This window comes from Grus americana, chromosome 14 (assembly GCF_028858705.1).
Source record: "Grus americana isolate bGruAme1 chromosome 14, bGruAme1.mat, whole genome shotgun sequence".
Lineage (NCBI taxonomy): Eukaryota > Metazoa > Chordata > Aves > Gruiformes > Gruidae > Grus > Grus americana.
The window spans coordinates 6,867,412-6,895,387 of record NC_072865.1 but is presented as its reverse complement, the minus strand read 5'-3'; the positions used below and the strand labels follow the sequence as shown (position 1 = coordinate 6,895,387).

The 27,976-nt window shown below is 60.6% G+C and overlaps 2 protein-coding genes across 8 annotated transcripts; both read right to left on the bottom strand.

Moving 5' to 3' along the window:
- Positions 1-238: 238 nt before the first annotated feature.
- Positions 239-7,280, bottom strand: MYOZ3 (myozenin 3). Of its 3 annotated transcripts, none has more exons than XM_054842001.1 (7): positions 7,105-7,280; positions 6,099-6,185; positions 5,584-5,747; positions 5,246-5,314; positions 4,998-5,145; positions 4,538-4,709; positions 239-1,905 (listed from the first exon to the last, which is right to left on the bottom strand). In XM_054842001.1, the coding sequence occupies exons 2-7, from the start codon at positions 6,127-6,129 to the stop codon at positions 1,743-1,745; spliced, it is 747 nt and encodes a 248-aa protein (XP_054697976.1). In that variant the 5' UTR covers positions 6,130-6,185; positions 7,105-7,280; the 3' UTR covers positions 239-1,742. The 3 variants fall into 3 exon arrangements, with proteins under 3 accessions (XP_054697976.1, XP_054697975.1, XP_054697974.1); XM_054842000.1 differs by having other exon boundaries at positions 6,099-6,204; positions 7,114-7,280; XM_054841999.1 differs by having other exon boundaries at positions 7,114-7,280.
- Positions 7,281-7,604: 324 nt separating this feature from the next.
- SYNPO (synaptopodin) lies at positions 7,605-27,976 on the bottom strand. Of its 5 annotated transcripts, none has more exons than XM_054841998.1 (3): positions 27,940-27,976; positions 11,294-13,188; positions 7,605-9,962 (listed from the first exon to the last, which is right to left on the bottom strand). In XM_054841998.1, exons 1-3 carry the CDS (start codon positions 27,959-27,961, stop codon positions 9,183-9,185), a joined length of 2,697 nt encoding a protein of 898 aa, XP_054697973.1. In that variant the 5' UTR covers positions 27,962-27,976; the 3' UTR covers positions 7,605-9,182. The 5 variants fall into 5 exon arrangements, with proteins under 5 accessions (XP_054697973.1, XP_054697969.1, XP_054697970.1 ...); XM_054841994.1 differs by lacking the exon at positions 27,940-27,976 and adding an exon at positions 22,301-22,775; XM_054841995.1 differs by lacking the exon at positions 27,940-27,976 and adding an exon at positions 22,319-22,596.

The window sequence follows — 27,976 nt, the reverse complement described above, 5'->3', positions numbered from 1 at the left end:
CCAGGGCACAGCTGGCAGGCAGGGTGGCTTTCTCTGGGGAAAGAGCTAGGCTTTAGGCACAGGTAATTAGTTTAGCCTTCGTTAGGTAAGAGCCATCCCAGGGCAGCATCAGAGGACAGGCAGAGGTCTGCTGGTGGATTGGGGAGGGCTGCAGCGTTTGCCACTGCTCTGGCTCTTGAGTCGCAGCAGTCAGGGCCATGAGCGCTGTGCAGACAGATCTCCAATGCAAGCAGGCTTTACATCATTGCAATTTATTTATTGTTTCCAGCCAGGTACACAGGTTCTCCAGCCGATGGACAAAGGACGAGAGATGGGCTTGGAACAGGACAGCAGCTGAGCATCATAAATTCTTAATGTTTAAGGAACAGACCTTTTTTTTTTTTTCTTCTATTTCCTTGTCCCCTCCTGCTTCTGTGGGAAGAACAGAGCAATGACGGTTTCCTGCCTGAACGGTGTGTTGTGGCAGCAGAATCCCTGTGTGGGATTTGCTCTGCACATCTGGCTGTGCAGCATTGCAAATACACTTCAGAAGTCAGGCAGCTGTTAACTGCATTTTTACCACAAAATTTACTTGCCTGGTTTAACCACAGTGGTGGAAAAAGAAACTTTTATCCTGATGCTCCTGCTTTTGCAAGATTAAATAAGGGTAACATTAAGAACCTGACAAAAGCAGTTGTAGATAGCCTGTATTAAGTTAGAGATTTTTTGTTAGCGGGGTTTCCAGCTGTTGTGATGACTGTCCTATAGACTGTTGTTAGCTGCGTGTCCTACTGTGTGTCACCACTAAAAACATTTGTGCGGTTGAACCCTCCCTGCTGATTTTCACATTCGCGGAGGAGCCTGGGCTTGCTCAAGCCATGGCTGCACTGCTTTTCTTCCCACTGGTGTTGAAGTAACCAGAACACCCTGGCAGGATCTTCAGGCTGGTGCAGTTTTGGGGTACAGCTGGTCCAGGCGGAGCCAGGTCCTTACGGACCAACTATATGAAGTAAATCTGGCATAAGTCAGTCAAAGGGCTTAGATGTTTAAGCAAGGCATGCAAATAGCAGTAGGAAGGGGAAAATATCAGCTGCCAAGTGCTAGCCAGTCGCTTATGGAAAATGGGGCGCAAGTTCCAATTCCCAGTGTTCCCCTCCCATCTACCCCGGCTGCGCTGTACGTGTGTTGGTGAACAGGCAGATGGCCAGTTCCTCGTTTGTTTTTGTTCTCCAGCCAAGCCCAAGGTAACTGCTTTTAACATCCTGATGCCTCCAGTAGCTTGTTTTGCTGGTGTTCTTCAACTACCTCCTCCTCTCTCTGTCCCGACCGGAATGACAGATGTAGAGTTGTCCTGAAGGTGGAATTTCTCTGCGAAGGCACCAGCTGTTGGAGCAGGTCTTGTGTGTCGGTGAAGAAGCAGCGAGACAGCTTGGTGTGTTGCAGTTGGCAGTCCTGCCGTTTTCCATGAGGCAGGGAAGAGGACAGGCTGTTTTGTATGGGAGCTTACAGGGATCTGCTTGCATTAACGATGAGAACTTGGCCGTTAGCTTAGCACTAAATGCCCATGTGATAATGGCTGGTACGAGGAGAATTCAGAATGGTCCCAGACTTGAGCTGTTCAAATCCCGTTGAAGAGGATGATGACCCGAGACCGCTAGCTTAGCTTTCACGAAGAATACTTACTCCCTTCTCCCCTACCGTGCGAAGTACATTTGAGACTAGCGAGAAAAGCAGCCGTGGTGATGGGGAAGGGTATGCACATCCTACAGCTCATCGCTCTCCGGTAGAATCCGCACCCACCCTTGTGGCACTCTGTTGAAGTTACGTCTGTGGGAAATCACCTCCAGAGCGCTCAGCTTCTCCAGCTCCATGGCAGGCACAGGGAACAGGTCGCTGACCAGTGCTCTGTCAAATGGGGTGGGGGTCCTGCGGCACAAGAAAAAGCAGATTTAGCACGTCACGTTGTGCATGTTGTAAAGGTGGTGGAAAAAGCAGGTCTGGATTTACTACTCTCAGCCCAGCAGCAACTCGGCAATACCTGTAGCGAATGACAACCCTCCTCTTCCTCCCCAGGACACTGTTAGAGTCTCTGCCAGCCCAGCGAGGTGCTTCTCTTGTACAGAGCCAACCTCAGCTCGAGCTTTGGCAGGCCTGCAGAGTGGGGTTTGGTGCCTGAGCGGCAAGGGGCTGCGCAGGGCAGGGAGGAAGCGTGTTGCTACCTTTGCCGTAGTCTCTTGAGGGGCTCCGCCAACAGCAGTAGAGATGTTTTGCGCATGAAAGGGGTTAGATGAAGAGAGCAGGTGACGGTGACAAACCTCCTGGACTTTAGAAAGTGACTGGTCCACAGCTAATGCGTTCTGCAGAGGGCCGAGGCTGATAGTGCTGCCTCCTGATTGCTCCAGCACATGTGCAGGCAAATGTCTTTCTCCCGGCCCTGGCTCCAATCCGCCTTTTGGGACAGCTTCTCTTGAACTATGACTAACAAGGGGAGCAGTGCGGGGGCAAGAGCTGTCATCCCTTCCTGGAGAAATGTGGAAAGGGACCAGGGAAGAGAGTGCCAGCCCCCAAAAAGCCAAGAATGTTGGTTTTGGAAGCAGCACATGGAGGCTGAGCTATCAATGAGGCATAGCTGGCAATGTTTGCTTTGGGAAGCGTTGCTCGAACATGAGTAACGTGGCACTGTTTTGCAACAGTGTCCTAGGGAGAAATAAGGGGGGAGGAGAAGATAAATGAGAGGTTTGTTCCAGAAACTTTCTCCCTTTTGGGAAACGACAGTCCTTTTCAAAGCTTGGTTTTCACTCTCTCTTAAGGCAGCACACCTTAGCAAGGTGGCCGAAGGTCTTTGCATCACAGCCTGAATGTTTAAATTTGGGAAGAAATCAGTCTGCTTTAATGCAATTGCTGTTGAGATGGTGAACTTGCCCTTGCCCCGTTACCCATGTGAGCTGTGCTGGGATTCACCTAGCTTTAGGCAAGACCACTGGCCTCTCGCTAGCTGGTTTGTGCCAAAAAACTTGTTTTTCTGCAGTTTGGTATTTGGTGAACTGAGAAGTGATTTAAAAGCCAACAGCTTGAAAGATCATGAAAAGCCCAGTTAAAAGCAGATTGGCTCTCTGAATCTTCATGCCTCAGTGAAGAATTAGAGGAGGTGGCGAGAGGCTTGGTGTTAAATTAGCATCCATCTGTATTAAATAACAGTTCAAGACTTTAAATAGAAAGACAGCATGTGAGAGGGGAGAAATGGTACGGGGTAGAGCATTATTCAGAAACATGCCCTTGCTTCAGTCCCTGTTCATAAACAAATACTGAGGCAGGAACATGGCTAAATGTTGGAAGAAAAGAGCCCAGTGTCTGCAGCAGCTCCTTGTTCTCCCCCTACGGCACCTCCTCACGTGTTACCGCTCCAGGAAAGCTCCAGATGGCTGAGTGACTGGGAAGGAGATCCTGAGGACATAGCTAACGCAGCCCCTTTGCTTCTCCCCTCTTGCCTGTGGCTGCCCTGGGTTCTTGTCCCTTCTGTTAACCTCATCTCCCTCAGCTCCATTCCAGTGCAAACCAGTGCGCTGCCACGCTTTCACTGGTGCAGAAGAGGAAACTCAGGAGGGCTGAGCGTGCAGCAGCCTTGTGCTGTGCACCACGCCGGGCCTCACAGCAAAGCTGTGCTGTGTCCTGGTAGGGAGCTCGAGTGGGAGCTTGCCTACTGGAAGGTGGCTTTGGCCAGGCCACTGAGGCTAATGTACTTTCATCCTCATAAAAGAGGATTTCAGTGAGGAGGAGAGCCAGGACCTGAGTTTGCAGATTCGCTGGGATTCAGCTTAAAAGTTCAGCTCATTCTACCTTGGGCTGCTGGTACTTTGCTACCACCAGATCTCCACCTCCTGGATACCCACCAAGTGTCTTTCCAGAAAGGAGATTTCCCTTGTCAGTCTCTGCTCCAGGGTCCCAACCTCGACCCCAGTGTAATTTGGAGGTGCAAGGAGGCACAGCAGCCAGGCTCTGTTGGAAGCAGCCACAGGGCACAGAGCTCGCCAGGCTGAACCACCAGAAATTGCCCAATTGAGACTTCAATCTTGATCAAGTGTTTGGAAGGAATCTGGTGACCTCTTAGCACCTTGTGGGAAGATTAACCTTATACCCCCACTGCTTCCAGCAGCTGCTTGGATACCTTAAGGAAATTAGGAGAGAGACTTGGCACTGTCTCTGCCATTCCTCCACCTGGCCTAGAGCTGAGCTCAGCTGGGAAGAGCAGCAATTCCTACTCCAGGACCATGTGCATGAGAATTAGTCCTCCCAAATTTCATTCCTGGGGTTACCCGATGAGATCAAACTGCTTAAGGCCATATAAGCCAGTGGTGGAGATCTGGGGAGGAGCTGGAGTCAGGGACCTTTGCAGAGGAGCCACCGAGGAGCTCCTGAACAGGAACCTGAGCCCTTGCTGCTTCCCTGTGGTGTATGGACCATCACGTTTCCCTGGCAGGATGGTAGGTGCACCTTGAGGCTGAAGGGTTTGGCCAAGGGATGGACAGGCTGGTGGTGCCTGCTCCTCGGCCAGTGTTACCTGTTGAAGCTTTTGAAATCCCATGGAGTGGGTCTCATGGGTGGCTGGTTCTCGCCGTGCACAGACTTTTCCTTGTCACCAAGGAGCTCTTGCCACGGGGAGCGGTAGCCCTTGGGGATGGCAGTAACGTTGAACTTTTCCGGGGGGATTTCTTTGAGGGGGCCTGAGTATCCTGCATGGGGGAGAGACAGCATGGGCTGCTGCGGCTGCAGCCGGGCTGGGGCAACGTCTCGAGCAGGGGAGGGGAGGCTGGGAACAGCCCTGCCTTCGCATGGCCACGGAGGACCTGCTGGGGGGCAGGATTACATATATATATATCATAAATATATGTTATATATTTATATATATACAAACTCTGGGGGAGGGTTTTGGGGAGGACCCCTTGGAAGGCAGCAGCTCGAGGTGCCCCACATTACTGAGGTTACAGCAGTGTAGGCTTTGGGGTGGAGGTGGCATTTACCAGGGGCCAGAGCGTCAGGGTTGAGGATTTTGCTCATCTGCAAAACTTTCTCTGTCTTCTTGGGCACTTCGGGGGGGCTGCCCTGGGGCGATGCTGCCACGTGGAGCTCGGAGTGATAACTCTGCTGGCCCTCAGCGTCCTGCTCTGCCTGCGGAGGGGAGAGTCAGCAGGTGCGGGGAGCAATCCCTGCCCCAGTCAGGACTTGGGATGCTGTCAAAAGCACCTCAGAGCTTTCTCCACCTACTCACCGTCCACTCGTTCACCGTTCCCTCTGGGTCACCTTTCTCGGTGCGGTGTGAGCCACCTGGCCCTGGGAGCTGTGAGAGGTGAGGAGAAGTGTTAGTGGGTGCAGAGGGGGACTGGCACCCTTGCTCTTCAGTGGATGCTGAACCTGGTGCTTGCCCACCTCCATGCTCAGCCCACCAAGCCATCTCTGCCCTCCCTTCATCTCAGCGTAGAGGGCAGCTGAGCACAGCTGCCCCACTGTGACACCCCCAGCCCCACAAGGAATCGCTTCCCTGCAAAGGCTGCGAGAGCCGGGGAAGGGCTGTCCCGCTCGGAGCTGGGGGATGAGCCACAGACCCACCTCCCTGTAGCCGCTGGGATGCTCAAAGACGAAGCGCTGCATCCGCTTCTGGCGCTGCTGGAAGAGCTGGGAGCCACGGTTGTTCCGCAGGGAGAGCTCCTCAATCATCAGGTCCTGTGGCGTGCTCACCTTCTTGCCCAGGTCCAGCCGGGGTGCTGGGGAGGCTGGGAGGAGAGCACGGCCACAGCTGAGGCTGCTGCAACACTGGGTACCACCGCGCCCAGCACCGGGGTCCCTGTCACACAGCTCAGCCATGCTTCTGTGCCGGGACCTGCTGTTTCCTCAGCGTCGGGAATTGTCGGGGAGTTATCTCAGCTCCAGAGGCTCAAGCAGCCTCTCCTGCCCCCATGCATGGACCCTCCATCCTTTGACATGCAATTGCTGCCCCTTGGGGCTGTAGTGCAAGAGAGGACCAAGAAAACAGGCACAGAGGCTCTGGGGAGTGGGGCCAGTGGCCTCAACCAGAGCTGGGTCTGGCCCCTAGGCAGGGGGGCAGCACCCCCGGTCCCCCTTACCATCTTCAGGATGCGGTCTCATGATGGTCATCACTTGCTGCCACGCTCCGGGGACAGCTCTGTGGGAAGGGGACGGATCCTTCCTGGCTGGAAGAGAGAGGCAGCCCTGGGGTGACACTAAGCACGGGCACGTGTCAGCCCCAGCCGTGCCACAGGGAGAGGCCAGGCTTTGGCTGAGCATCTTGCCTGGCCAGCATCATCCCCGAACATCTCCCCTGGCCAGCATCATCCCCACACTACTCTCCATTCCCTTCAATAGATGTAGGGAAATGTCCAAAGCATTCCACCCCTCAGCCCCTGCTTGTCGACTTTCCTCTCTGCCTTTCTTTAGGGCAGAAAACGTCCCCAGCTCTGTCCTTGCCCACAGCAACCCAGTGTCTTTGTGTCCTGAGCCCCCTCAGAGCAGCACCCGCAACCTGCCAGGCGAGCAGGGGCCCTGGCTGCTCCCCCACAACACCTCTGCCTTAACAGAGCTATTTTCAGCCACTGGCCCCGAGGGTGCCGGAGCCGCAACCCTGACCCTGCCAGGGAGCCCAGCCAGCGCCGAGACAGGGCATGGGGTTGCTGGGCTGCGTTGCTCCTTCATGGGGAGGCAGCAGGAGACCACTCTGAGCCCCCCGGGGTGCCCACCCACAGCAGCACACCCCTGTGCTGCTGGGCCATTCGGGTCAGCAAGTGTGAGAAATGGGGTGGTGGTTCAGCCCTGTTTGGTGCACCTGGTATCCCTCAGCTCGGGCTGATGCTGTGCAGCTTCTCCTAAGAGCCCTGGAGAGCAGGGGGTCCCCGTGGGGCCGTGGGTGCCTGACACGCAGCTCCCTGCCAGCTCTGAGTTCCACATTAACCATCTGCACAGAGAACCTGGGACCTGCGCCCCATCCTTCCTTGACCGCCCTCCGGTAAGACCATACCTTGACCCCCCACAGTGGCGAAGTCCCCACCACCAGGGATGGGATGTCCCCAAGCCCCGTGCACCCACCTACCCGCTGACCCCAGCATGGGACCTCACCTCCCCTACCTGGCCAGGGGATGCTCCAGACGCTGGGGACCAAAGATGCTCACAGGCTGAGCTGGGGACGAGGCTGAAGCCAAACTGTGGCCACCAGCACTTGGTGGCCCTGGCTGGCCCTCCACGGCACCCCCGAGCTCCCTGCCGCTCGCCCCGACCCGTGCTGGGCTCCAGCACAGATGCCAAGGTCCAGCCGCGGGACAGCAGTTATTTCTGGCTGAGAAAGGGGGCGGAGCAGGGCTGACCCTTGGGGACTGGGATGCTGTCACCCCGGCACAGAGCAGGGCTGATCCTTGGGGATCAGGACACCATCACCCTGGCATGGAGCAGGGCTGATCCTTGGGGATCAGGACACCATCACCCCAGCACGGAGCAGGGCTGACCCTTGGGGATCAGGACACCATCACCCTGGCACAGAGCAGGGCTGACCCTTGGGGACCGGGATGGTGGCTGTGCAGCAGGAGGTGGCCATGTGCCACGTGTGCCCAGGCCACCTTGGGGACAGATCGGAGCCAGGCAGGCCAGGCTGGGTGGGATAACGGCAGTTTATTTCTGAGCTGGGTATACAACTGTGTGGCAAAGGCGGGTCGTGGTGGCTGGTGAGCGAGGGGGGGCTGTGTGCTGGGAAGGGCAGACTGCAGGGCAGGGGGACCCCCGGGGAACAGGGATGTGCTGGCTGCAACGGTGCGTCCTGGGGAAAGGGAAGGGGTGACAGGGGCTCCTTGAATGGGGAACGTGCCAGAGCCCCAGCAGCCCAAGCACATCCTCCTTTCTCCATGTTGGTCTTACTGGCACCAAGGCTGTGTCCCCTGGGCAGGTGGCTGCATCACCGCCACAGCATCTCCTGGAACCCTGACTGCTCCCACTCACCCCTGGGTGGGGACAAATGCTTTGGGGACCCGTTGCCCTCCTCGGCACCCACTGCTGTCCCCAGGCTCTGCCATGTAACTGTGTCCACCCTGACGCCCTCTTCTCCCCATCACCCCCCTGAGCTTCTCTCTGACATTGCTGCCCTCGGGGGGCATTTGCCTGCTCCCCCAGCCCCTTGCAGGGTGCTGGCCCTGAGCAGCTCTCCATGGGGACACCACCCTGTCCCCAAGACACTCTCAGCATTGCCTCCTGCACCAACACCTCCTTCAAACCCTCTGCAACCTGTACCGCTTCCTTCACCCACCCCCGCATTCCCCCACATCCACCCACCATCCCCGGCTGCCACAGGGCTCGCTGGTCCCCCTGTGTCCCTCCATCCCGCAGGGGTGGGGACAGGGATGGGGTGAGCCTGGGGATGGGGACAGTGACAGGGGACAGGATGGGGCTGTCCCTCGTGTTTGCCTGGGCAGGATGGGAGGGCACCTGTAAACGGTCCCCTTGATGTGGCAATAAATAACTTTGGCTCTTTTTGGTCACCGGGGAAGGATTTGGGGGAATTTCTTTGAGAAAGGATCAAAAGTAAAAAAGAAGGCAACGAAGACCTGGGGGACTGGGGGCTGGAATAAAAAAATTAACTTTTCCTCCCCCAAATCTGGTTTCAGTTGAAAGCAGCCAGATCTAGAAGCTGGGAGAGGCTGGGAGAGGGTGCCCCGGCCGCGGCACCCACTCGGCACTGCCCACCCCTGCCAGGTGTGCGGTGACCCTGCGGGCAGCAGCACCGGCCGTGCCACCCGGGAAAGCAGAGCTGTGGGGTGCTGGGGTCTGGGACCTCCCGGCGCTGGGGACAGGGGGCTCGCAGGGGACCACTGGGCCTGTCCCCACCCCTGCTCCATTGAGGGGGCTGTGGAGGGAGAGGGCCGTGCCGGGCGCTGGCTCCCCCCTGCTGCCTGCTCTGCCTGCTCTGCCTGCTGACCAGGCAGTCCTGCTCCGAAAGGTTAGGGTGGTAAAAATAGAGCGGGGGCCGTGGGATGGCGGGCAGGCGGGAAGCACCTGACCCCACCGGCACGCCGAGGGGCCGCGGCAGCCCCCCCCAGGGAGCAGGGACGCAGCCTCCAGGGTTGGGGTGTTCCCGGTGGGGGGGGCATCGGGTGGCATTGCCCAGGCTGGCAGGGCCAGGGAGAGGGTGACCCCAGCCAGGGCTGGCTTGTCTAGGAGGTGCAGGGGGCCCCCGAGGGCAGCCCCCCTGGCTTCAGCCGCAGGCTGCCGGTCCAGCCCCGGGGGCAGAGGTTGAAGCTGTGGATGCCCGGGCTCTTGGCCCCCGAATCTTCGGAGTCGAGGGAGACATCCGAGTCCGTGGGGGACCGGGAGGTGCAGCGCTTGGCCAGGGACCGCCCGCCCACCACGGGGGATGGCAGGGGGCTCTTGGGGCAGGGGGACAGCCCGGGGACGGGGCAGGAGGACATCCCGGGTGGCAGCAGGAGCCGGTGACCCTCTGCCCAGGTGGCTCGGGGCATCCCAGGGGAGGGACAAAATTGGGGGCCGTCCGCCCTGGGCGATCGCAGGGGGCTTTTGTGGGTGGATGAGGGGCTGCCCAGGCTCCCCAGCACGCTGCTGGTGGCCTGCAGTGCCGGGGCTCTGGAGCCCTCTGCCCGCACCAGCCGGGGGGACTGGGGCAGGCTGGGGGGGCCGGCGGGGATGGGGGTGAAGGGCCGGGAGCCCTCCGGCCCCACGGCTTTGGGAGAGGAGCTTTTCCTCCGGGCAGCGTTGATGATGTTCCTGGCGAGCCGTGCTTGCATCTGCCGGCTGGCCCGGGGGTCGGCGTCCTGTCGCAGCGGGGACAGGGACCGCTCACTCCATGGAGGGGACATGGGGGGTCCCTCATCCAGCTCAGGCACCGAGGCCGGGCTGGCCCAGCCGTCCAGGCTGCCCGGGCGCCACGCCAGCCGGGGTGTCCAGGTGGGTGAGGTGGGGAGGGACGGCCGCCTTTCCTGGAGGGGGACAGAGAGCGGGTTAGTGCTGGCACTGCTCAGGGTGATGAAGGGGACAGAGCAGCGGGATGGGGGCAGGACTGGTGCTGGAGCAAGCTTTGTGCTGGCTCAGTCCCGTGGGAACTGGGGATGCATCCTTGTGCATTGCACCCCCTGCAAGGACTCCCCAAAAATGCATTTGTCTCTGCACCCCCTCGCCAGCAAAGGAGGCTGGGGCAGGCCAAGCCTGCAATTAATCATCCTTGCCCAAAATATGACCCAGGACCTCTCACTACCTGCAGCTTCCTAAAGCCTCTCTCTGGGTGATGCATGGAGACCCCCCCTGCCGCCCCGTGCCACCCTGGGGGTCCATCACCCGGCAGCTGCTCCCACGCCGGCAGGAAAGAGAAGAGCCAGGTCTGACAGCGCAGAGAGTGTATTCAGAAAGAGGAAAAAAAGAAAAACGCAGGAGAAATAAAAGCACAGTCGAAAGGCAACTCGTTACCGCAGGGAGAGCAGTGGGAGCGAGGGACGGGCTGAGGCACGGCTGGACCACAAGCATCAGGCTGAGCATCGCCCAGCTGGCCCTGCCCTCACCTGCCTTCCTCCACCCGGCACATCCCTCGCTCCCGGCCATGCCAAGCACTGCTGCACATCCCCAGCTCCGGCACTGAGCGTGGGGAGGGACAGGGACCATGTGGTGTCCCCAGCACCGTGGGGCTCTGCCATTCCCCCGGGGATGTGGCTCTCCTCCGTGGCATGGAAGCAAACGAGGACAGATGCTGAAGGACCAGCAAAAGAGACAGGAGCAGGCACAGTGCGGCGGAAAGGCGGTGTGTCCCCTCCGGGTTTGCTTTGGTAGGAGGCCGATAGGAGCCGGCAGGACAGAGGGGCTGCAGGTGAGCGGGCAGAGCCGGCAGCTGCCATCTGCAAGAGCTGGAAAGGCAGGAGGCGAGGAAAAGAGGGAGCCAGAGATGCCATGCTCCATACAGTTTCCAGGTGAGAGAAGAGAGAAAGTGCCGGCGGCCCCGTGGGACGGGCAGGCTCCTGACAGCTCTTTGGGATCCCGCGGGCTCTATGTCCCGAACTTCTGCCGCCTCCCTCGGACGCCTTGGCTTCCATTACACCGGGGGCTCGGCAGTGCCTGTCTCACCCATAGTCCTGGCACTGCAGCCTCTCAGCTACTTCTTTTTTCTATTTCCTTTTCTTTTTTCCCCCTTTTTTTGTGGTTGGGTCAGCTTTTGGCATACCCATGAGCAGTTAGGGAGGACTCGGCTGGCGGAGGGAAGCCTAAAACCCTTGTGATTTTCTCTCCACCACCACTACTTGTAGTAAAAAGAAGGTTTCCACACCTGCGGCTCGATGCCGGCGTTCCTGGTGGAGTAGGAGGGCCGGGGCGCCTGGAAGCCCCCCTTTGCTCGGGGCGGCAGCAGGCGGCACGGGGAGGCCAGCAGTACCTCGGCTCCAGGACTGGCACGGCTGCCGTGGGTCAGGGGCAGAGCCCCGGCGGTGCTGGGGAGGGGGCTGGAGGTGGTCTGGCCAGCGCCGGGCACAGTGGGGGGATGCCAAACAGGGGAAGGAGGCAACGGAGAGGTCGGGCAGGAGGTTTGCTGCAGGTAGGGGTAGGCATCAGGAAGAGAGGGTCTGGGCGGAGGCATCTCCCGGGGCATGGACCTTGCTGGCCCCTTAGATGGGGAGAGGATGAAGAGTGAAGACTGGAGCTGGTAGGGCTGGTGCTTGGAGATCTCTAGCTCCTTCTGAGAGACCTCATTCTCCATCAGGTTGCCACCATACAGAGATGCTGGGGGGGTTTTGGCGGGCCTGGAGGGACTCTTAGAGGGGTGTCTGGAGACCATGGGTGACAGGCAAGCATTGGCATCGTACTTCCAGGAGGGAGGCAGGGACATGGTGGGTGATGGGGACCGCAGCAGCTCGGGCTGGGAGGGAGCCTCAATGATGAACTTCTCCATCCTGGACTGCCGGCGGGCAAAGAGCTCGGCCCCTTTCCCTCTCGCTTCGCTGAGGTTGTGGCTGGGCTGCGGCTTCGGCTTGGGCTGGATGGTGGGGGACTTGAGGCAGGAGGACCACGCTGGAGCATCGTCAGCCGGCGGCGGGAGGTGCTGCCCGCCCCTGGCCACACTGTTGGGGACAAAGTTGGCAGCTTCAGCCCCGAGGGCAAAGGGCTCGTCCTCGGCACCAGGCTCCCCCTGCTCCTTCTGCTTCTTCCTGCTGTCTGCGCTCTGGACCAGGTCCAGCAGATCGGGGTTGGGGCCCAGCTTCGGCTTCTCGACGAAGGTGAACATGGACTTTTTGCTGGCTCTCCGAGCAGCCGACTCCTCTAGGATCCCTGTTTTGGGCAGGGGGTTCGGTCCGCTCACCCCGCAGCTCAGGGGGGCACCTGGCAGCATCTTCTGCTCCCGGGGGGGGTACAGGGCCGAGTAGGCGGGGGGCGAGCGGACGCGGGTGAGCGGCGGGGGGCTGCTCAGGGTCTCCGCGTAGGTGGGTGGCGGGGGCAGCCGGGCAGCGGGGGCTCCCTCTGCGGGCTGGCCACTGGTGGGGGATGTCTGGGTGCCAAAGGGTCTGGCCGTCCGGTTCTTCACGGGTTTGGGCTTGGCCAGGGTGAGATGGACCTCGTAGTACTGCCGGCCCCGTGCCCCGTTCTGCTCCCGGCTGGCTGGGGATGCCATCCCCGTGGCCGTCCCCGCTGGCGCGCTGGGCACCTCGCCAGGCACCTCACCGTTCTTCCCCTCCTCGGGGCTCTGCGGCAGAGCGAGAGCTGCCGTGCTCGGCCCCGCAGGGGCTCCCGCATCCCTGAGCCCCCCCACCCCGCTCTCCATCCCTCTGGCCACCTGCTCCTGCACGCCGTTGGTGGTGGCTGATGACATATTCTCCTTCAGGTAGATGCTAAGTGGGACCTGCTGGGCTTCGGCAGGCGACTCCCGGCATGGGGAGGCGTTTGCCTGCAGCACCTCTCCCGGGATGTCAGGCTGGTTGGGCTCCAGCTTCATCCTCTGCCCCTCGCCCTCCTCCATGGCTGCTTGCCGAGGCCGGGGCGCGGGGCTCAGCGGTAGCCCTCTGCCATGCCCGGCCCCAGCGAGCCCGTCGACACGCTGCTTGCGGCGGTTGAAGAGCAGGACGCCCTTGGAGCTGGGGCCGGGCGCCGTGGTGAGCTGCGCCGCAATCCTCTGGCTCTGCGCCTTCGCCTCCTTCAGCTCCTTCTCGGAGAGGCTAGCGCTGCGGGAGAGACCTGGGCAGAGGGGAGAGGGGGGTTAGGGGGGGCTCAGCGGGGACGTGGGATCTCAGCCGCAGCCCTTCCTCCAGGTATCCCTCGGCATCCCAAGCCCCTTCCTGGCAGCTGGGGGAAGGCAGGAGGGGTGCTCCGGGGCTGGGGTATGCAGGGGGGATATTGCAGTCCAGGGGTGATGGGTACCCAGCGCAGCCCCCGCCGAGATGCTGAGCCGCAGTTCTGCATGCGGGGGGACAGACGGTAAAGCCCCGGAGACATCCAGGGCCACTCAGGACTTTTCCTCCCGTCCCACCCCATATTTTGGCTGGGCTCAGCGCTCCCACCGCAGTGACCGTATGGGAAAGGAATTTCTCCAAGGGCTTCGGCAGGTCTCAGGTTGCAGCTCACATGGTTTTGGCCCCGGGCTCGAACAGGCAGCGGGCAGGGAAGGGGCCAGCGCGTGTTCCCCAGCCCCTCACCTCAAATCCCGGCACGCTCAGCCCTGTGCGAGCAGGAAAGCAAACCCAGTGTCAGTGGGAGATGCCAGCCCGCCATAACCTCATGGCAAGGCCAGCCCCATCTGGGGACTGATTTATGGAGCAACACGAGATGGCAGCAGCTGACAGACACTGCGCAGATCCCGACCCGCCGGACACAGACACAGCCTGCAGCAAGGCACCAACCTCATGCCTTGGGAGCCTACGCAAGTGCTAAAAGTGAAGTGCTAAAACCTCGGCGAAAGCCCCGCAGCGAGTGGCTGGAGTGTCGCTGAGCTTCTCGTGTGCTGGCCAAAAGGTCAGGGCACCAGCCAAAAGGATGTGGAGCTCCTGGGAACGCATTTTCTTGGGGTGAGCAATTTCCTATGAACTCGCCCTGAAGCGCCCATGGGAAGGGCAGCATCCTCCGGCCCCGACGAGGCCGCTGCTTGGGGACAGACACTGGTGCAGAGCATCAGCATCACCCCAGCACCCACCAAAGGTGCAACCCCCTCCCCAAAGGCGTTGCCAGGATGGCTGGGATGGGGTGTCCCTGCTCTGGCCCCAGCAGGGAGGTGGGTGGCCAGGACCGCCTGCTCCGAGCCCCGCTCCTCCAGGAACCGCCAGCGCCCGCTCCCCTTCCCTTCCCATCCCTTCCCTTCTTCCCTTCCTTCATGTGTTTCTCATTTTCTTGCCTTCTGTGCCGCTTGGGAGCCTTCCAGGATATTTTCAGCAGTGGCTCAGCCTACCAGCGAGGGAAGGGATGAATGACTAAGCCAAGTCCTTCCAGCGAGCCCACGGTGAAGCAGGAGGGCTGCTGCAAGCTGGGCATCTCCTCTTCCTCACCCTTCATCCCTCCTGCCTACCTTCAGCACCCAGCAAGTTCCTGCCCTGGCCCCAGCACCACCAAGGCACGCAGGGTGGTCCTGCCTTCTTGGAAGGGCTGGAGAGGAGGAGGAGGAGGGTGGATGAAGCCTTCGGGCTGCCTGATGGGAGGGTTTTGGCTGGGCACGGGGGAGAGGAGGCAGAGATGCCAGTGGAAACTCTCCTGGAGACGAGGAGCCTGCCCACAGCAGTGATGCCGGTGGCCAACATCTCCCCTGGTTAGTGCCCAGCATTGTTTAACGCCCCATTTCTATTTGCTTTGGCGGTGGCACAGAGCGGGGCTGCGATTTCCTCCAGCCGGGCTGGCTGGAGGGCGGCCAGCACCGCAGCCCCCGCTCCATGGGGTCACCCTCACCGCCTTTATCTCCGAAACAGAGGAGAAATACGGCCAAGGAGCCGTTGAGAAATAAGCCACAGGCTCCAGATGTCTGTGAAATTCATGCTCCAAATCGAGCATCCCCACTTCCTCGGAGGCCGAGGCCGCCTAAGAAGCAGAGCTCTCGGCGGAGCCATTTCACAGCCTCTCGCTCTTGCTACTGCCTTTTAACAGCAACCGAGGGGCCTTGGGGGATCTCCTCCACGCTGGAGGGATGACTCAGCTCTTGGCCAGCCTGTTCCTGCTTGGACTAGCTGCCGGATACACTCCCGCATAGCCGGGACCAGCGCTGGGATTTGTCCCCCAGGATTTTGCCCCCAGGTATCCCCATGCCTTGCTGCCGCCCCGGTACAGGCATCCTTCTGGGCCACGGGGTGCTGCAGGGTGGGAGCCCTCCGCCTGAAATCCCCCTCAGGGCATCCATACTCAGCATTGCCTTGCTGACCTCCATCCCCTACGCGATTCCAGCAGCCCCTCTGTGCTTGCTCACCTGATACCCATCATTCCCGGGCTGCTCCACCCGAGCCCGCTGGAAATGAATCCCTCAGGATACTAGTGGGGATGGGGAGGGGTAATAATTGCTCTTCACATCCAATTTTTATCGCACGGATGGAGAGCACCAGTCTCCGGCAGGCCAGAGGAAATTGCAGAGAATAACTCTGTACACCGCCCTGATCGCACAGCTGCACACAGCCCAGCGGATGGACGGACGGACCCTTCAGCCCTGCAACCCAGCTCTGCAGGCACCGCTGCAAATGTGGCTCATCATCGCTCAACCCGGGGTGACATCCCATCCCCAGCCAAAGGGCAGGGACCACCTCCCTCCCTCCTCCCTTCCACTCTGAGCCGCAGGATGAGGTTATTCAACCTGGCGCAACAGCCTTTAGCCATCTGCCGTGGTGCCCGAAGGGACCCCCATCACTGGGGGCAGGTCCTGCACCCCTCGCTCCCCTCCCGGCCACAAGGAACACCCCTTCATCCTTCCCCACCATCCCCTGCCAGCCAGGGAGCCTCGGGTGGGCTCTGGCTGGGTGCTCCCCCCCGGCCACAGGCAGGCGGGAGGGAGCTCAAGGTGCTGGAAATGTCCAGGTGCTGGGGAGGAGGAAGAGGAGGAGGGGCACGGGGCCGAAGGCAGCCTGAGCCGTGTGGGGAGGAGGTGAAAGCAAAACTATGTGCAGCCAAGGGCGCCCGGGGCTCACACAGCACTGGAAACCGGCTTCCGCCCATTAACAGGAGTCCAGTCCAAAATCCGAAGGGTGACCGGCTCTTCTCACACTTCCACTCTTCCTTCCTTCCCACGCTGCGCACCGGCTTACCATCACACTGCCCTTCAGGAAGGAAACGTCTCTCCTCTCCAAATGTCCTGGCTTCTTCCAAGAACAATGAATCCAGCCCCGCCAGCCCTCTCCGCTGCTGCATCCCTGCGCTGGGGAGTCCCCCGTAGCCCCCAGCCCTGCGGTCCAGGGATGCAGGGGAAGGAGATGCTCCCTGTGCCCCACAGGATCGCTGGACTCCCGACACATGGGAACAGCCAGCCCCTGAGTGCTATTTCGGTGCAATGCACTTCAGCTCCAGCCAGAAAAGCCTGTAGATCTCTATCTATATATTTATATAGGCACTTGCTCTGTAGGTTTCCCGTTGCTCCAGGGGTGACTTCCAGCAACATCCCCCAAGTGCTGGGCTTAACAGCTTCATACTGAGCTGTCAGTCATCCTTCCCGCAGCATGTACTGTGCTCTCTTCTCCAGAACAAGGATGACAAGGGTGATGAAAGGCATTTTTGTTGCTCTTCCCTCCTGGCCAGATGGGAAAAAAAAATTCCTTCCAGCTCAGCTTTCCATGCAAAGGATGGGTCCCCCTGTGCAGCACTACTGCAGAGCGTCTGAAGTCCAGCCAGCAAAGGCCAGAGCCACCATCTGACCCCAAATGATGGCAAAGGATGTATCAGACCCTGCTTGTGGCCCGCCCTGCCCTGACATGGACTCCAGGAGCTTGAATGAGATGAGATTTGGTCCCAAATTGTAGGGAGGGAAGATACCCCAGGGCTCTCTAAGCCAACAGATTCAGTGGAAGTTATTGGTCTCGACGTGGCCGGGATGGCACAAGAAGAAAAACAGCAACTTGGAAGCTGTCACCTTGCAGGTGTGGGTGGCCACGAGCACCAGGCATGGTGGTGAGAAGTCCTTGTTTGGAGAAGCCAACAGGTACCAGGGTCCTGGTGGGGCTGGCGGGATGCAACAGGCCATGTGAAGTCTTGGACTCAAGGCTGGCAGGTGACTCCAAAATCTGTCCCTAGCCTGCTCCTGGTTTGGATGCTCAGCCATCCCAATGCTGCAGCCCACCTTGGCCAGCTCGTAGGAGGATGCTCAGGATGTCCCACCGGGCCACCCGTCAGCCCAAGAGTTGTCCAGGGCCAGTCAGAGCATGGACCAGAAACCCCAAATCCACCTTCGCACAGGACAGCAGCCACCACCCGTAATGTGCAGGTGCTTTTCCCTCTTTCTGACCATTTCTTGGGCTGCGGCAAGTCAACCCAAAGTGTGCCTCTTGCTGGCAAAACCCCACCAGCAAAACCCAGAATTAAACCAAGAGAAACTCCATCTCTCCAGAGGGACACACGCCGCTGCCATGCCACCTCCCTGCCATGAACCCGAAAGCACATCTACAGCCGGGTGGTGCTGGGGAGGGGGATCCGGTGTTTTCACCCAAACATTGAGGTCTTTGGACACCGAGGAAATGTAAGCAGGTTTTTTGGCAGAGAAGCCAACTGGCCTTTTGCCCCAACTACAGCTGTGCAGGATTTTTTGCAATGTGCACTAACAATTCACACACATTTAAGTCTGTGCTTCCCTCCAGCTCCCAGAATCATCCCAAATAATCTGCTGCTAGGAAAACAGGAGGGTAGCACAGACTAGCTAGAAACAGATATGATTCAAACATATGGATAAAAATATGACTGTTTTCTGTCTTGTTCCCAACTTTCAACCCTCCTATACCCCAGATATAAAACCTCCATGAGGTTTTTATCCATGCTGGCCCCGCAGACCCGAAAAGCCCCGGCTCAAGCAGTGGGTGCCATGGTGGGAGCAACCTTGCCTGCCTGGCAGGGTACACCGTGCTGGGCCTCTCCTCGCGAGTGCCTTTGCCAGTGACAAAATCTGGCACAGCGAGAAAATTCGATGCGCTTGCAAGTTTTCCCTGCGCTCTGTTCGCAAGGGCTTTGCTGGATTTGGAGCTGTTTGTTCCCCCACGCTCCTCCCGGCTCGCAGCCGTGCCCCTGCCTTGCCCGGCTCTCAGCACCCAAATCCTGCAGAAAATGGCCTCGCAGTCTCCAAGCAACAAGCCCTGGGACACCCTTCTCCCACCCGGGAGGAGGAGGAGAAGGGGCTGGGTGGGTGTTAAATTTTACTGTGGGCTGGCTGCCCCAGCCCTGCTTCCCTGGGCCACTCCAAGCCAAGGGGATGCAGCGAGCAGCCCCAGCCCTGCACGCATCTGCACTGGGGAAGAGGAGGCTGCTGCTACTGCAAAAGTGATGGCAGCACCTTCCCCCAGTCAACCAAAATTAAGCTTTTAAGCTTTGCAAAAGCAGGCTGGAGCCGGGCAGACCTCCTCCAGGCTGCCCCGCCATCCATCTGCCTGTAGCGCAGCAGAGCCAGTCCATCCCACGGCCGGGTACCACAGGGACCCCATCCCGCCTGGCAAGTGAGTCCCAGCCCCCCTGTGCCCACCAGTGCTCAGCCTCGCCGCGACACATCCTGGGCTGCCGGGACCCCGGTGACAGCCCTGCCGGGGCTGGTGCCATGAGCCGGAGGCGCTGGCCTGGCAAGAGAAGGTCATCTGGCTCGGCTTGTCCCCGTCGGATGGACAAAGTGGGGAGGGGAGCGGAACGAAACTGGGCCTTCGCCTGTCCCTTGCACAACCCGTAAGGGATCCATCCCCCTGGCTGCCAAGCTGGAGGGACAGACCTTGTGTCTCCAGTGTGGGGTGGCACGGCCAGGGGAGATCACGTCCCTGCCGGGGGGGGGGGGACAGGGGACATCGCCTGGGAAGACGCTCTGCAGAGCTGGGAGGTTTGACCCTGCCGACCCGCGGGGGGGGACCTCCACGTCCCCCCACGTCCCCCGGCTGTGCCTCCCATGCCCCGAGCCCCGAAACCGACACCCGCCCGGCCAATTTCTGTAGAGAGAAACCCCGCTCAGCCCTCGCCTGCCCCCGGGCTACGTGCGGCTCCACTCGCCGGCCCCTCGCCCACCATCGGCACCCCACGGGGCGTTCCGGGCGTGCACTCCCGGACCCCCATGCACCCCCGGACGCCCTGTGTACCCCCAGCACCCCGCCGTGCACTGTCGGCCCTCGGCACCTCCGGACATCCCCAGATCCCAGCACACCCCCCCCCCCGCCACCCCCCTCTGCGCTCCGACCCCCCACCCCCCCACACCCCGCTTCTGCACTCGCACCCCCCCGACCCTCCGGTCCCTGCCCCGGCCGCCCCGGCCCCGCGGCCCCGCCCGGGGGCAGCCACCGCCTCCCCAGCCCCGGCCCTACCCGCGGTGCCGGTGCCGCCGCCGCCCCTCGCAGCCCGACTGCACCGGGGAGGAGGCGGCGGGCAGGAAAGTTGCGGCAGCTCCGCCCTCGGAGCGGGCCCGGGGGGGGGGGGGGGGCGGCGGGCGGGGGCGGGGCCGGGGGGTGGCGGGTCCCGCCTGCCCTGCCCCTGCCCGCCCCGCCCGCCCGACCGGACGGGACGGGTCCCGCTCCCCGGCGGCACCGGCAGCCGCCCCGCCGCCCCGGCTGCCCCCGGCGGCTCCTCCCCGCCGCTTCCCGTCCCGGCTGGGTTTGCCCTGAGCCCGCTGCCCGGGTGAGAGCAGCCGGGGCATCCCCTTACCCACCCCTGCGCATCCCCTTATCCCATCCCGGAGCATCCCCCTTACCCCACCCAGTGCATCCCCCTTATCCCTGCCGCGCACATCCTCTTGACCCAGCCCTGCTCACCCCCCTACCCCAGCCCTCACCCCCTTTCCCTCTTCCCAGCACTGCTGGGGACCTGCGGCACCTTACGTTTCAGATGCTGGCAGGGAAGCAGGGCCTCCCCTTGCTGTCGGCTCCCCCAGTGCCTACGGAGTCGGGACATTTGGAGCAGGGCAAGAATCCAGCACTGGTGTCACCGCCGTGGGGAGCCCCTGGGAAGAGCACCGAAAGCCCTCTGCCAGGGGTGGTCTGGTCCCAGTGACGGGGAGACCGCAGCCCTGGGCAAGATGATTCCTGGGGAGCCAGCATCGCCTCCCACCTCACCACCCTACTCCCGCTGGGGCTGCAGAGCTCCCAGGCACCGCTGCGGATGGGTCCAGCCTTACCCCCTTCCTGCGCCTGTCCACACCACAGGATGAGCTCTTGGCCTTATTTTTTGCCTTTCTAATTTCCTTTCTTCCTGCCCCTCTTTGCTTTTTTGTGCTTTTCTGGTTTTTGAGGGAGACTGGTGCTGGCTCGGCAGCCCCCAGGGAGCGAAACCTTCCGTTTATTTGCACACCAGACAGAGAAACCAGTCCTGCCTCCTGCATCTCCCAGCCTCTGCCTCTACCCGGGGCTCCTGCACTCCCCAGCCTGCCCCAAGAGGTGCCAACCAGCCCGGGCCGCTGTGCCGGATATTTGGGAGCACCCAGCCTGGCCTTGGGCTGCTGGATGGGGACCAAAGGAGCACCCGGGACCTGCCTGGGTGAGTCCGCACCACTCGCGGGGGCTTTGCTCCCAGCTCACAGGGCCACCCCTGCACAATTTTGGGTGCGGATGGATGCTCCCCTTTCTCTTGCAGGAGCTGCGTGGGGTGGGGGGCTCCTGTACCCCTAGGCAGCTAAGAGGAAGAAGAGGAAATCCCCAACAACTCCCGGGGATGCTCTTGCAAACACCCTGCTGCAGAGGCAGCCCCGATGCCACCTGCGCGGGGACCTGCCCCTCCCTCCTCTGCCGCCGTCCCTGCTCTGAACCAAACCTCTCCTTCACAAACCTGCAGGGTTTTCGCAAGGTCCCGGCGCTGCTGCCAGCGCTCAGGACCCTCAGTGACATCCTGCCCGGAGGCTCTGGAAAGTCTGACGGGTCCTGCAGGCAGTGGCTGGTGGTGATCTCACTTGGAGGGGGAGGAAACGGGACAGACAAACTCTTTCCAACAAACCTGTTGAGTTACTTTAAAATTCCAGGCTGGCAGCAAAAGTGCTGGATGGCGGCGCAGGTTAGGAAAATGCTGAGCCTGGACGGATTCAGGCCTGACCTTTCCCCACTGCGGATCTGCCATCCCAGAGCAGAGTGAGGAATGGGAAGACTATTTGGGTCCATCTGGTTTGTGTGCTGAGCCCTGAAACACGACGCCTGTACGGCCAGGGGAGCTGCTGGGGCAGCAGCGAGCCAAAGGGCTTGGCTGAGCTTCCCGGCCCTTTCCCATCCAGGGAGCCACTGGTTTTGAAGGCATCTGACACCCCAAAAAGGCATGGGATGGATTCTGGACACCTGGTTCATGTCAAGCATCCCCAGCCAGCCCCGTCCCTCCCCATCCTGGGGAAAACCAGGCTCTGAGCAGAGCACGCATCCGATAACACCATCCCATGGGGACAGCGACACACCTGCCCCGGCGCCGCATGGCAGCTGAGATAACAGCTGGGCAGGAGCAAAATAGAAAGAAGGGTGGAAGCGGAGTTTAAAAATGGGTCCAATGCCTGTAAGAGGATGAGTCTAATCCTGCAGGAGCATCTCCCCGGGTGGGGAGGTCTGCAGTAACCCTAGATATGTGCCTGTATTTGTGTCACCGTGGCTGAAGGGACAGTCACAGAGGGGAACTGCTGTGAAACAGGGCTGCAAAGCGAGGCGATGGCAGAGAGCATTGTAGGAACCAACCAGCCTGAAACAAAGCGCTTCATTTTTAAACTAGTGGCTGAAAGAGAGACAGCCCCAAGCCACATAACAAATGGTTGGGCATCCCTGCCCTGACCGACTGGGGAGACATGCCCCTGTCCCAGGCAGCACCCCAGGAGCTGGCCCTGATCAGCCCCTTTTTGGCAGGGTCCCTCTGAGCACCAAGGCCGGGGAGAGGGCTGGGAAGCCCACCCTGCTCATGCCCCACTCGGGGTTCAGTCGAGCTCTTGGAGACCGCAGGAACCCACCCGCTGCCTTCCCACCCCCCTCCTGAGAAAAGCCACAGATTCCTCCTTATTTTTAAGGCCAGAGAGATCATCTCAAGCTGAAAAAGTCCCAGCAGCTCAGCTGGGAGCCTGGGACCTCTAACCCCTCAGAGGTCCTGCCCTGAGAAGAGCCAGGCGTTCCCACTGCTGTGCCGGGCAGCGGCAGCCTCGGCACTGGGATAACAGCAGTGCTTTTCGGGGTGCAGGATGGTGGCCAAAGGGGGTTTCTCTTACCCGCTTTCCTCGGCTCACCGGCAGGGTTGATGAGGACCCGCTGGATCTTCACCACTTTCCACTCCTGGCTGGGGTCGGTCGTGGGGCTGGCTGCTGCAGGGGACAGCTCTGTGGCAGAGCCGAGGCATTTTGGGGGGGCTGCGGGCTCAGCCGTCGAGGCCAGGCTGCTGCCATCCAACACGGGAACCAGCACGTCCCCATCGAGCCTCCCGGGCTCCCGCCAGCAGTTCCCGCTTGCCTTCCCTCCCAGCGGCCCCATCCATCCCTCCTGCTCAACCAGCTCAGAGGCAGCAGCATCCCGGAGATGATGGTACCTCTGCCCCCCTCTGCTCCCCCTCTCCTGCCAACAGCCGGTGTCCCCCTCGGCTTCCCCCTCGGCTGTCCCGCAGACACACGGGTTTTGCACAGCCTTGCCGGGTGTGGGGCAGCCGGGCTGGGTTTGCAGGCAGGGCTGCCAGATTTTTGCCTTCAGCATCTTTGCCGCTTTCCTTTGCTGGCACTCTATGGCCTTTCAGACCTGCTCCGCATGGCCAGGGGGCTGGCTCCTCCCGGGAAGCATCCCTCGGAGCACGGGCAGCGTCCGAGAAGGAAGATGGCTACGTGCCAGGCGCAAGTCCAGCTTTACTCCTCTTGCAGACAGGAGGACCAGGCACGACGCCACAGGAGTGGGCAGCTTTTGGAGACCCAGCTGCAGGGATTTGCCTGGAGGACACACGTCGCCAAGGAGGATTTTGCAGAAATTTCTCTTGTCCAGGTGGGCAGAGGGGCAGCAACTAAAGACCTGTGCAAAGGGAAGGGGGAGCGTTGGGGATGCTTGTACATGCACTGATTTCCTCTGGCCTCAGCCAGCAGAGCAGCTCCCGGACCAGCAGCATCCCCTGCCTGGGTTCCAGCCCCAGCACCGCTCCCCATGAGGAAGGATCCCCTGAGATGCAAACACTCCCTAACAGTTCATTTGGAAATGCCCCTGCCCCAGTACCCCACTGCTGCCGTGCTCACTGGCGAGCACCCAGTCCCAGCCATGGGGCGTGAGCATAGCCAGGAGGGGTGGAGTGGGGTGTCCCCCCCATGACGGTGGCTTCACTGCTGGGGGGGATCAGGCAGTGAAGGATAGGGGCACCCCGCTCACATCACCCCATCACCCTCGTACATCCATCCTCACCCCGGGGGGGCAGTGCCCAGGGCTGGAGCACGGTGCCTGGCTCCCTTTGCTTTTGCAGCCCAGACGTGGCCACAGAGACCCCCCGTTTGTGGCCAGCGCTGGGGGACGGTTGCTGCTCGGGAGGTGGGAGCGCTCAGGGAACAAGCCCATTCCCTGCAGACAGAGATTTGCTCAGGGTTAGCAGGAGCCCTGGCTCCCACCTCCATCCTGCTGGAAAGCAAAATTCCCAGCATCCAGCTAACAAAGCAAGACTGTGTTTAACCATTGAGTGACTCACACAGAGCCAGGACAAGCGCAGACAGACCCGTTTCCCTTCTGCCGAGCATAAATCCTGCTGAATGATGAATGCACGCACCGACACAGCCGAGAGGCGAGGTATCAGCTGGGAGAGGGGGATGTCATCGCTCCCGGGGCAGGATACGGGTTACAGCATACGGGGGAAATTCCTGTGCCATGAGTCCTCCGCAGCGGCTCAGCACAACGTCACCCAGCCCAGCTTGCTGCAAGGCTGGGTCCCAGGGCATTGCTGCTGCTGGGGGACCCACAGAGCCCGTAGCACACGAACCGTGATGGATTTCCCAGTCTAACAGCCGACCGAGGAGGAAAAGAGGTTTCTGCTTAACCCAAAACCCTCCCTGCATTGTTTTGCAAATAAATTGCAAGATTATTCAGTGAAATAAGAAGATGCACCACCAGATCAACGTCGTGGGTTTGGCTTCAGCAGGAATACACCCTGCAGCTTCATCGGGGGCTCACACAGCTTCTCTGCAAAACTTTTCCCGTCCTTAGCAAGGTTATTTTGGAAACGAAGGCAGATTTGAAAACAGCCAGTGAAAACTTTGCTGCCGAGCCATCGCTTGGGCATTTCCCAAACACAAGCCTGCATTTTTTTGAGAATGCCCAAAGGAAATCTTCTGCCCTTTCTGAAATCCTTCCTCCTGCCTTGCTCTGCTGCAGTTATTCAACATGGAGTTGCAAAGAGATCCTGGGGGGAAAAATTTCCATGCTTCTCTCTGAAAAAGGATTCTCACCCTGCTCTTTACGTAATTCAGGGCCCCAATAGTTGCGGAAAGCCACCCACATCTTTCCTTAGAAACATGGCAAGTTGTCGGAGCTGGAGGGAGCTGGCTTATCTCAAATGAGGACAAAGAGAAAGTTGCCAAAAATAGCCCCAGCCCAGCCCAGGTCAGCAGAGATCCTCTCAGAGCGGCTCTGCCGCCTCCCCGCTCCCACCCCTTTGCCCCATCTGTAGGGAGAAGGTTTCTCGGACAGCATGACTCCCGCCCATCCTACACCAGCGCTGCCTTGACAGTTTTCTGGATGAGCCCGTACTGCCTTGAAAACCATCTTCCAAAGCCGCCCCCTTCCATTTCGGGAGCGCTTTCTGCAGATGGGCATATCCCGGGGACGGGCGCCCACGATCCCGGCGTTCCCCGGGCAAACCCCTCCTTGGTGAGATCCCAGCGGCGGTGTTCCCTGAGGACATGCTGCGGGGACGGGGCCGCCCACGATGCCAAAATAACGAGTCACACGTCTGCTGCCTCGCTGGGGGCCAGTCTGAGCCCAGCACCGTGGCGGGGGAACGGCGGCAGAGCTGCCGGCAGAGTAGCTGCCTTCCCCCCGGGACACGGCTCCTGGGCTCTGCAGGCAGCAGAGGAAGGGAGTATTCCTGGGTGATGTGCATCTCTGGCAAATGCTGCAGGGCTCATCCTGTCTGCTAGAAGACCAGCCGGGTGGGATGGGTATATATGCCCCAGGTGCATCATTGCACCAGCGAAGAGGAGCAGCATCGCCAGCCATGTTCACAAGACCAGGCTGAGATGACAACCGCTCACCTGTGCAGACCCCCAGCCACAAAATGAGGCTGTAAAGGGGTGTGAGCGTCATTTCAGGGACCATTTCAGGGGTGCAGAACCAAACCGGGGAGCAAGGGACGCTCAAGTCAGGCACCGGCACCCAGCTCAGCCCCAACAAGCTGCTGCCCACCGTGCCCCCCCCAGGGAAGCACCTCGTGGTCCCCAGCAGCAGCGAGTCCCTGTGAGAAGCTGCAAAATGGTGCCAGGGGAGGGAAGAATTAAAAAAAATAATAAATCCTTCAATTCACAAAGTTCTGAAATCTGGCAGCAGGGAGACCTTTTGCTCGGCTATCTTTCCCTGCCCACTCGCTGGCGGGTGATGCACAGCCCCCCTGCCTGCCTTTCTCACACCCTGCCACCCGCCCGCCATTGAAAAAAGGAAAACTAAAGTTAACTTTCCACCTCCCACACAAATATTTTTGGCAGGCATTGCTGGCATTCAGGCTGCCGAGCCAGGGGAGACGGGGCCTGCAGAAAGTCTTCGTCTCTGTCTGCCTGCTGCTCCCTGGCCCGGGGACCTGGGGGACCGCGGTGGCCTGGGCTGGTCCCATCCCAGACACAGCTGTAAAAAAATGGGGTGTACCTCCAGGACAGCCTTGGGGACCACGAGTGGCCCAGCCACAGGGATGCAATAGGGTGGGGGTCGCGTTTGCACCAAGCATGGGCTCCGTCCCTGGTTCCCTGTGTCGTCCCCAGCTACGTCACTGCCCAACACTTGGTTTTCATCATTAATCGAGCTGGGACGGGGGGTGGGAAGGGGTGTGAGAGCTGTCCCCAGCACAGTGGGGGCTCTCGGGTTTCCCTGAGGTCAGGCAGTGGATCGCTGTCACTCAGGCAGGACCCCGCTGTCCAGACTTGCAGTCCCCAGCTCCAGTCACAAGATCAGCTCCGTCCCTTTCCAAAATAGCCCAAGCGCAACATATACATCTGGGGATCTTCACACCTTTCCCATGCCAGCAGCTGAATGTCCCCTCGGGGAAGCTGGGCACCTTCCCCCATTGTCACCTCCCCCCTGTGGCACTCCCCCCCCCCGCCCCGGCACCGCACGGGGCAGGACCCTGGGTCGGCTGCATCCCTGAAGGACAACGGGACATCCCTGGGGGGCTCCGTGTTCCTTTAAGGGAGCGCTGCCTTCGCAGCTGATATGGGAGACGTCTTTGCGGTGTATCTGTCACCCATTTGGAGCCGTGCCCGGGCCACCCTGTGCCCAGACGTTCTCCCATCTGCTGCAATCCAATATCCCCCCAGCTCCCCAGTACCTGGCCGAGACATGCTGGGGGGACACACGGCCGAGCTGCCTGCAGGACAATCGCCCCTGCGCGGCAATTCCCCCTGCGTGAGGACCCCACCACTAAACCCCTGAGTCTTGCAGGGCTGGGGCCAGCCCGGTGTCACCCCGACATCCTTCCACGGGCGAGCGGGACCGTTTCCAGCAGGGAGGGGATGGCAGTGGGAGGGACGTGGCCGGGCTGTGCGGGATGGATGGAGGGAAGCCTCCTCTGTGGGGGGCTGAGAGCTCTCTGCAGGGGTCCAGTGCCTGGGGAAGGGGCACAAGGAAACTGGGATGTGATGTGATTGCTTTCCTTGGCATGGCAGGTCCCCAGCCTCACCGGGCCAGGACGGACCCTGTCCCCAGAGTGAGCCCAGGGAGTGTGGGCAAGGATGGCCGCATCCTGCCCCTGCAGGGGAGGCAAGGGCTGGCAGGCAGAGCAGCTGGCAGCGTGCTGGGGAAAACAAAAGCTTTTTGCAGTGCTGATTTACTACCTTGACGGAAATTGAGATGGAAAAAACAACATTCCTGAGTGCCTGTCCCCACGCAACCCTTGTGGTCCCCAATGCCCTGGGCTGCCCATGGGGACACGGGGCCCGTGCCGAGCTGTGCCCTCATCCCCTGCCCACAGCTGGTGGGGAGAAGCTTCAGGAGAAAAGCCTGGGCACAGCGTGGGGGCTGCGGGGCACCAGAAGAGTTATGCTGATGAAGCGGTGAGCGGAGCCAGGGAAGAGGAGGAGGGAGGACAGTAGCATCCCGGACAGCTGGACCATGTCCCCTCCCTCCTCCACCTCACGCTGGAAGCAAGGGCTGGACGTGGCTGCAGGGGCTGCTCTGCTTCCCTTTGCATCGCTGTATCATTCCTCATGCAGGCCCTGGGCTTGTCCTCATTCAGGGTGAGGACAGGAGTTGCCCTGGGCAGCTCACCTCTCTGCTCGAGGAGGCTGAGAGCCAGCTGGGGTAGAGGATGGAGGTGGGGGGGAGATGCCGGTCCCTTGGAGGGCAGCATGGTGCAGGCTGGGCTGGAGTTTGGGTGAAATGCATTTTGTACCCTAGCACAAACATCCCATACCAAACATTTGCACCCGCTCCACTGCCCCAGCTCCCAGGGGTGCTTTTTGTTGGGTTACAGTGCTCAGCAAACCCATTCCCTTTCTCCCACTGTTCAAACCACCTCCCAGCCCCAGGCTGGTGGGGGGCTTCAGCAAACCCCAATGCTCCGTGGGGATTTACATCCATCGAACATCAGCCTGTGCACTCCAGCCAAGTGCCACTGACCCTGCTCAGCCCTCCAGGCTGGGTCCAGAAATCAATCTACACCCCTCCATCACCCCTAACAGGGTCAACTGACCTGGGGGTCCCATCCAGACCATCCTGGGAGCCGCCTG